Raw genomic sequence first — 9,211 nt, 5'->3', positions numbered from 1 at the left:
ATAAAATCATATGGTATGCTCACTGGTTCAAGTACACTAACAGTTTCAAAAGCAGTGCATGTAAAGAGAGGCCTAAAACTAACTTCAGTTATGTGGCGCATAAATAAGAGATTGTTCAGCATGCGTAATACTCAGTATGTCCACCAGAGGGAAGCAAACCTTGAAGTAACATATTGTACATCAACAGGACAGAAGACAGGAGGCATTTTGAGTGGTCACTTTCAGTTTTTATTTCAGTGCAGGAAGTTTATTTATCAGTGTAACTCTGGTCTGATAAAACTCGACTCAAGGATGAACTGGTTAGAATTTGGAGGTCAAAGGTCAAGGTCACTGTGACCTCACAAAACAAGTTTTTAAGAATTTCTCAAGAATTCATGTAAACTATCATGACATTTGACACAAATGTCTAATAGGATTAATGATGAAGTGATGACATTTTACATCAAAAGATCAAAGGTCAACTTCACTGTGATATAATGTCCTGCAAAAACACTTTTTGGCCATTATTTACCACCATAACTCAGGAACAGGAGGAGAGACTGTGACAATATTTCACATTTGGTCAGATACTAAATTGGTGACACTAATTTTGGGGGCCCACCTTAAAACGGGAACAATAAAGATCTTATGTGCTGCTGGGTTGAAGATGTGTGTAAATGTGTTTGTAGCTTCTTTGCAGAAACATCTATATTTGAGACATTGTCTGATGTCATTGCTAAACTTTCTATCAGAATCAGCTTTATTGGCCAAACGTGCACACATACACGTACAAGGAATGTGATTCTGTTTTTGTTTCTCTCAATAAACATATCTTACTTAACACCCTAATAGACAAACAACAGTGGTCCACTACAAGTTCATTGGTTTGGCTGATATTCACCTTCAGGTGATTGTTGTTGCACCATGTGACAAAGCTCTCCATCAGTCCTCTGTACGCCTCTGTACAAAATAGTCTCTAAGTGAAGACAGCAGGTTTCTCACTAGATTCATACACATCAATATAGCGATAACTTGCATTTTACCCCAAAATACACTAAATACCTTTTATTAATTAGTCTTCACTACATATATTTTGAATCTGGACAATCATGGATCTAAACTGCAACTTGACTGGTTGGCATACTAAAGTCAGGTGCTAATTCTGGTCATTTGAAAGTGTATGCGGTTACCCTAATGTATTTTTCATCTACATTAAATGTTTATGTGCACATGAATCCAGATAAAATTATTCTGTGTCTAACGGATCAATTAATCAACATCAAAGGTAGCTCATAAGACATCATTGTTATGATTCTACCCACATTCAACATTCATAAGTAAGACCACTTTGAACTCTCTGTGCCATTAAAAGTTGAGACAGATTCTACAGGAGGCAGTAAGGGACAACACACACATAGGAGAAAATCAAGGTGTTTTTGATGCAACATTGTCAAGATTTAAATTAATGCAAAATCTAAATATTTTAGAGCAACTTTTCATGTGAGCATAAAAACAAATCAAAAGGAGGACTGTACAAATGTTGCACCCAGTTAAAACTCATAAAGAAAACACGTGTCACAACACACGTGTAGGTTCAACATGCAACAACGTTGTCCATGTAAAATAATGGCAGACTTATAAATCTATTTATGCAACTCCAAATGGACATATTCCTCTCTGCCACATTTGTAGGGCTGAGCAATATACCAAGATCTATCATCTATTAACTATCACTGTAATCATATCACAGTACTTCCTTTCATTGTGAAGCACTGTGCACTTCTCAGATTGCTATGTAAAAAATGCCATTAGTTAAATTTCTCCCAGAATTTCTAAAATTCTTTTCTTTTCAATTTCATCTGAAACTCACAGTTTCAGTTTGATTTTCCATTATTATGCTGCCCAAAGTGAGAAACTACTTAATCAATCTCTAGTTTTTCACATATAAACAGTTACTGATTTCAGGTGATGATCTTCTAGGTTAATATTTCAAATTAACCAACCCTACTTCTCCATATTTTCCAAAAGACCAAGGAACTGCTAAAGCTGAAGAGTGTTGAAAGAGTAGAGGGACTGACAATGTCACTATGTGAACATGGCAGAGCTCCACACATAGACAACAAGCCCAGTCTCTAGGAATAATGTTCATACTGGACAATTCTGCAGCACATGATTTACATCCAGTGTCAGTGCAGGAAGAACGGCTATGTTTAAATAACACTAAAAGTGGCGGTTGGGGTGGCGGATGGGCATGTAACATGATCGATTTCGATACTGTTTGCTTTCTTTAACATCTAAGAATGACGATGATCGTAGTAAATGTGCAAATTTTGTTATTAAACATAATTCAGGTTTCTGCACAATCATATTTCTGTTTGACAAGCAGGATGAGATGACAGCAGGGTTCTTGGTGTGACGTTATGCTGTAGCAGGAACTGAGGGGACACGACTCCTATGTGTAGGGTGAGTAGGGGTATTGTGGATGCCACCAGTCCATGAGCTTTACACTCTGTACGGGATCCAACACCACCTGGGTCCCGCCCTGATCCACCCTCTTCTTCCCTCGCTGGAGCGGCGAGTCCTGGAACAGTAGACGGACGCGGTGGTGGCGCATGTCTGTGCTAACGTTGATTGTGAACTGTGAGAAAGACAAAGACAGAACAGCTCAGATTAGAAGAAGAGTTGAGGGTACTTGGTGCAGAAGTTAATTTTTGCATTAGTTCATGGCCAAAAATGTCCTTTGTGCTAAAGTTTACTGCTAAGCTTAGAGCTTAACAGTATTAATAAGTAATTTTCTACAGCTCTTTTCAATCAAACGGAGCACCCTTATTTATGGAAAGTGTTGTTATTTAAAACACAAATCAGCTATAGGGGAACACATGCAAACGGCCTGTGCTCTCTAGCCTAAGAAGTAGTAGGCAATATCCACCAAAAGCCCAAAGTTACTAACCAGGGTCAGCGTCATGCCCATGACCACAGGGGTGAAGATGAAGTTGAGTGTGGTGACCTGAAGCATGTAGCAGTCCGAGTCTGGGTTTTTGTGGACATCTTCGTATTGTCTTGGCGTTCGCAAGGACGTGGCACAACCATTCTTACTGTGTCCCTGCTGGGATGGAGATAATCACAGACATTCACACAAATAAATATGACAGCAGAGACAACGACCGGCCGACTACGTAAAAGGTTATCAGGTTAGTGTAGTTGGCATTAAACAGCTCTTTTTACCTGCTTTATAAACTTGAAGTTGAACTCCCACAATGCCTCTGGCCGAGTCCCTGAGATCTTTCTGATCCAGAACAGTAAACACTGCAACAGGAAACGTTAAGAACAAAAAGTCACCATTTCCACTAAGTGAAAGGCTAGTTTAAGTTTATACAGAGCTGCATACATATGTTTCTTCCTGGTTGTAAAAACATGCAAAAGATTTGAAATACATAGCCCAGATGTGTCAAACCACGTGCCATCGAGGGTCAAGTCCCCAGGTTTTCAGTCCAACCGAACAGTACACATGGGGATTCTATCATGTGGGGCTGGGTGATACGGCCTAAAAATAAAACTTCTGTTTTCACAACAGCAGGTGTGCTGCGTGTGGAGGAGGCTTGTTTATTACACCGCCTATCCAAAACAAAACTGCTGTTTAACCTGGACCAGATAACACCTCTCTCTTTCTCTACTGAAATGAGTCGCCAGCTGGGCAGCCAGCAAGTAAATCTATCTGTGGGAAAGAATGAGTATAACCTTCTTGTGGAATAAAAAAAAAAAAGCCTAATCTTACTCTGAATTTAGACGTCTTTTTTCAACGTATTAAAATGTATTGTATTTAATCTGTTTATCGCCCAGCTCTACTATCAGTTCAACTTAGTCTGGTTCTCTTTGATCTACCTAGGCCTGGATATCACAAAAAAATGGTTATCAACAGCCTCGGTTAGCCCTGAGCTTTCCTATTTAGCATAAGCATATTAGCATGAAGAAGACGGGGCTCCTAATTACATACCAATCACATACAATACTACCAAACGACAAAACAAAAATAAAAACTAAACATCTGTATAGTTGAGGCGGCTGACTGTCAGTTCATTTACCTTGGAGTTGAGCAAGGTGGTGGGCGTGGATTCGGGCAGGGCAGGAATTTTTGAGACACGCAAGTCAAACGGCTCATACAAATGGAACAGGGAGCGAATCACACGGGCCCGTAAACAGCGCATCCTGTCAATACAGTCAGGCTGGAGGCGAGATGGCAGGTCAACATCAATCCTGTAGTGTCTGTGAAGGAGACAGAAGGCGGCAGCGAAAGGAAACCCGTTAGTTATACACAATGTCAGTTTACTCCATCACGTTACTCACTGCTTTCAATTCCAAGCTCCAGTGCCTTTGACGCTTTCATTACCTCTGACTCTTGAGTGAATGACCAAATCAGTCATTGGATGTATCAATCAATCAAAATCCCATCAAAACTGCCTTCAGATTACAGTTTTAACTTGGGCTCTGAGGAACTTCTAGTCGGCCCTACACTTTTGTTACAATATATCCACCCCTGACTGGAAGGTGTTGATAAATAAAATCACCTCACCTTCGGTACAGCCTGGTCCAGAAAGCTGCAGTGCATGTGACTGTCCAGGCATTCCTACAAATTAGAGCAAATCTGCACACATCCTCAGGCCGAATGTAGGAGGCGAGCACTAACCAAATATCCACTGGATACTCCTCCCCATCACTGCTCTCACTGCTCTCTGTGAAGACAACATGCAAACACAGTAAACAAGTATTAGTATTGGCATTCCCAAAATGTTGTCACCCTCATTCAAATGAGTCCTCTAGGTGCATACTTTTACTATGTATCAATTACAAAACTATACCCTTTCTCCTCTTGTTTTTCTTCTTAAGGGCCACTTTAGTTTCATGTTCTTCATCTTCTTCAGGGTCTAGTTCATCACTGCTGTCCAGATCGTCTGCTTTAACAGTCGCTGCAGACGAGAGGACCTCCTCTACGGCTCCCTGAGATGCTTCCAGGCCGCAGAGTAATTTTACTAAAAGAAAAACATAGTGTGAACTTAAGTAAGGATTTGGATCACCTTTCCAAACTCTCCAAGTGGCACTGTACAGTAGTTTCCAATCATTAATAAACAGAGATGTCTGACTGCACACATCAACACCATCACATGTTACCTTCTTTTTCAACTGCATTTGCAACAGCCTTTTTCACCCTCCCTGACTTCACAACGGCCGGGTCGGCATCAGCATAATCAGCGACGGTCACTGGAATAAAAACAGACACATCAGCAAAACCTGCGACCACCACTGACACTGAAAGGACAGGACGTTACAGCCCGTGTAGCCTCTGCAGCGTTCCTTCAATCTGCCTTTTGGCTCTTGCTAATACATGAAAACGAACTCGCTTTTAATATAATAATGCCATATAACATTTATGTCATATTCGAGGTTGTAAGTTAAACATTATTTGAATCCCAGCGGACTACGGAGCGCTAACAGCGGGCGGGGCTAGCTTACATTACCTGATTCCGAGCAAACGTCCCCGGCCCTAAATTTCAGCCGTTTTCGGTTCCCTTTCTTGGGCATGTCGACACCAATGATTTACGGACGCTTAACGGGCCTGTGAGTCCTGCCATGTCTCTATGGCAAGCAACGGTAGAGAGAAAGAAAGAAAAATGAGAGAGAAATTGAAAAATGTTCCGCCAGGATCTTCAGCCATCATGGAATGACGTACCGTTGCAAGTTACGCGAGAGTATCGTTTTTTCCCCTCTGCTGCTTTAATGCCATCTGCTGGTGACTGTGAACATTACAATGACTCTTGTGACCAAAATGTAGAAAAGTTAAGACTTGTTTTCAAATGTCTATAGTTTATGATTTTCCTTAATTGACTGACGTGTTTTAAAAAAAAATCATTTTAATTGACAGTAATAGACCCTGAAGCAACTGTGCTACTTCCCAGAAGGCTTCATAAACACTTAATATTTCTATTAGCGTATTTCTTTTTAATATAAAATTGTTGTTAATGCCAAATTGAAACAAAAATCACAAATGCTGTCTGCTTGATATGAAACTGTAGATCACTATCTGTGGTGCTCTTTGCCTTTATGATGTTTAATGTGGTGCTTTTTGTGTGCAGGCGTTAGTGCTGCTGGTTAGACTTAATTCCCAAGATTTCAAGATAAGGAGGAGTCATGAAGGAGCATTGAATGAAACTGAAGGCTTTGAAGAAAATGCCAGGTTTTTCCTGCAGAGCCTGGTGCCCGTCTAGCTTCACTGAAGAGCCAAGTTCCTGTTTGACTTGTTTAATCTGCCCATCCACCTTTCACCCAACAGTAGTAGTAAATATAGTTTGGACTCTCAGAAGGTTGCTAATGGACTCCATTAAAAATGCCCCAACATCACTGAGCCAGGTAGACTTAGATAATGACCATCAGTCAGAGAGAAATTTAATGGTAATCACTGACAATGTTATCAGACCCTAGAGTCATAGGCTGATGCTAAAAAGATCCACAGTGCTGTGATCAGTGACCTATATGTAAGTATTTTGTAAAAGTGCTGCAGTTCTCCACAGCATCCCAGAATGGTTGCTGACAACATTGTTGTCAAGACCTTGAAAACTCCTCCGCAGAGAGTCACATCTCCTCGGGCAAATATGAAACTAAAGCAAAATTAGTTTTCGGAGAAATCTCTGCTCCAGTTCAAATAAGACAGAAAAAAAGCAGAGGTGATGCTTCTACCTCTGGCCATGAGAAAGTATTCCCTGACAATTAAGTAATCTGCACGGCAATTGTCTCATCTTCTCCAACTTTAGAGATGTCAGGGGGAATTATGTTCTTCTTATCTGTGGCTGTAGCTTTCATCAAACCATTTACTGTCTGCAGATGTAGCTTTAATGTCTAATATATTATGACCACTGTTTGCTTTCACAGCCCCATCCTTGTAACACAGAATACTGACTTTTACCTAACTGCTAAATAACCTTGGCATGTTATAACCTCAATTCTAATTATTTGTCAACAATAGAAAGAACATTTTTGCAACAACTATTACAATAATGGCTCATTTGCAGAAATTTATGGCAGTCATCTTGAGGTGTATCAAATTTGCCACTGAATAAAATGGTACTAATCAGAAATAAGCTTTAATAGATCGCTTAATAATAAAAATATTGTAATGAGGGCAAACTACGTTTTTTCTAAAAACAAAAAAAATAAATAAATAAATAAAAATGGTCCGGTGATGTGATAGTAACAGTTAAGGTAGGGGTTAGATACTCAGCCTTTATCCTTCTATGTAAAGTTTGTCCTGTTCATGTCAGTATGTGTTCTCGGAGTCAGTGGTGGAAAGTAAATACGTGTATTTATTAATGCACTGTACTTAAGTACAATTTTGAGGTGCAAGTCAAAGGAAAACATTGTACTTTTTATTCCACTACAGTTATTTGGTATTTAGTTACAAGTTACTTTGCAGATTCAAATGAATAGTATCAAAACAGATTCAGCCACTAGATGGCGACAAATAGCCTTCTGTACCTAAACCTTCGAGGTGAGACATATTTGAGGGAATGTCTACATGCATATATCTCGATTTACGTGTATTAAAATAACAAAGGTCTTAAACACCGATTTAATTTTTTTTAATGAAACCAGATATACTGGCACATACTAAGAAAATGAATACATGATTGGCCAAGTATGTAGCCTACATATAAAATAAACCTGACTGTGTGATATGAAAAGATCTAATATTTAGATCTAATTTTAGACCTATTTATAATTATGACATAATAACTGGATGGTGAAATATAAAGAATATAAATACTTTACCCAGTTATTCATTTAATTTCCCTAAGTAAGTAATTTCCTCCATCTTTCCATAACAATTTGTATCAACTTTATATTTTATGGATTTAATGAATGACACTACTATTTTATCACATTTTCACAACCCTTATCTTAATGACATCCACTTTTTCTTTTACAACAGCTGAACCCCTTTAGAAATGTGCTCAGTCACTACTTTCTATGTAGGCTAATAATACATTTCTTTTTTCACTAAACTGATATTATCATTCTGTCATTTTTTTTTAAACACTGTTCACAGTTTACTTTCAAAACATCAACCGTGAGCTAACTGTGGGAATACTCCATTATGAGTGAAAGCCTCACTTAAGTAAAAGTAAGTATCAGTAAAATGTTCTTAAAGTATCAAAAGTACTCATACTGCAGAAAAATGGCCCCTGTCAGAGTTTAACTAGGCCTAGGTTAAACCTAATAAACCTAGGTTTTTGGTTTATTAGTATGGCTGCATACATTTGTATGTTGCATTTTACAGCTGTAGATGTTTAAGGTTGTTGGAATAGTAACTACTTTACTCTTGGGGAGTCTAGTCTACAGTAATTCTGAACTCAGAAAATCAGCCGAGTTTTCAGCTTTGTGATCATGCATTTTCCCAGCTAATCCAAGAAAATAAATAAATTTAACACAAAAATTCAAATAAAAAATATGAAGATACGTGGTTTTCACTGGACATGAAGGGTATGCGCATTTGTAAAGGTAGTAACTGTAGTTACTAGTTAAAGCTCTCAGACAAATATAGTGGAGGAAAAACTACAATACTGGGACAATGGTGAAGTAGAATTTTACCTAAAATGGAAATACCCAAGAGTAAATTGACTTCGTTACATGCCACCACTGGTAAGCAGTTAATTGTCAGAACTTACCAGCACAAACAAAGTCCCAAAGAATGCAACACATACAACGAGTGTAAACTTCAGGGCCACCACCCAGTTAAGTGAGTTAGTCACTCAGAATAAAACATGGCGCGAGAAGCTGTTCCTCTCTTATATTACTAACATTTACAATCTCAGTGCTCTGGCACAGATCCTGCAGGGTGCGCTGCGCACTCTCAGTGCACAGTCCGCCTCTGTGGCTCGGGTAAGCTGAAGCCGCCAGAACGCGCATGTCTCAGGAGCTGTCAGATCATGGTCGAGCTTAGTGGTGCTGATGTGAAAAGTTAATTGCATTTTACCAATCAAGGGTCAAGTCTGTGCGAACTGTAGAAACATGATACTTTGTGTGGAGTTGAGAGATTATGCAATGACATTAATGAGCGTCCAGCTAATTCCAGTCATGCATGTGGTGCAACGCTTATAGGCTGAACGCTGGGAGTTGGTCCCTTATTTCCAGAGCAGCCTGGTAGTGACAACTGCAGATTCCCGTGTGTGTGTATGTGTGTGTG

The 9,211-nt window shown here is 39.3% G+C and overlaps 1 protein-coding gene across 1 annotated transcript; it reads right to left on the bottom strand.

Annotated features, from left to right (window-relative positions):
- Nucleotides 1-220: 220 nt before the first annotated feature.
- Nucleotides 221-5,696, bottom strand: tmem183a (transmembrane protein 183A). The gene is made up of 8 exons (XM_035662438.1): nucleotides 5,493-5,696; nucleotides 5,146-5,235; nucleotides 4,836-5,006; nucleotides 4,550-4,709; nucleotides 4,062-4,242; nucleotides 3,205-3,285; nucleotides 2,930-3,085; nucleotides 221-2,617 (listed from the first exon to the last, which is right to left on the bottom strand). The coding sequence occupies exons 1-8, from the start codon at nucleotides 5,554-5,556 to the stop codon at nucleotides 2,432-2,434; spliced, it is 1,089 nt and encodes a 362-aa protein (XP_035518331.1). The 5' UTR covers nucleotides 5,557-5,696; the 3' UTR covers nucleotides 221-2,431.
- Between the last annotated feature and the right edge of the window lie 3,515 nt (nucleotides 5,697-9,211).

This window comes from Morone saxatilis, unplaced genomic scaffold (assembly GCF_004916995.1).
Source record: "Morone saxatilis isolate NCDOM2014 unplaced genomic scaffold, NCSU_SB_2.0 Contig18, whole genome shotgun sequence".
Taxonomy (NCBI): domain Eukaryota; kingdom Metazoa; phylum Chordata; class Actinopteri; family Moronidae; genus Morone; species Morone saxatilis.
This window is presented reverse-complemented; position numbering and strand designations above follow the sequence as displayed.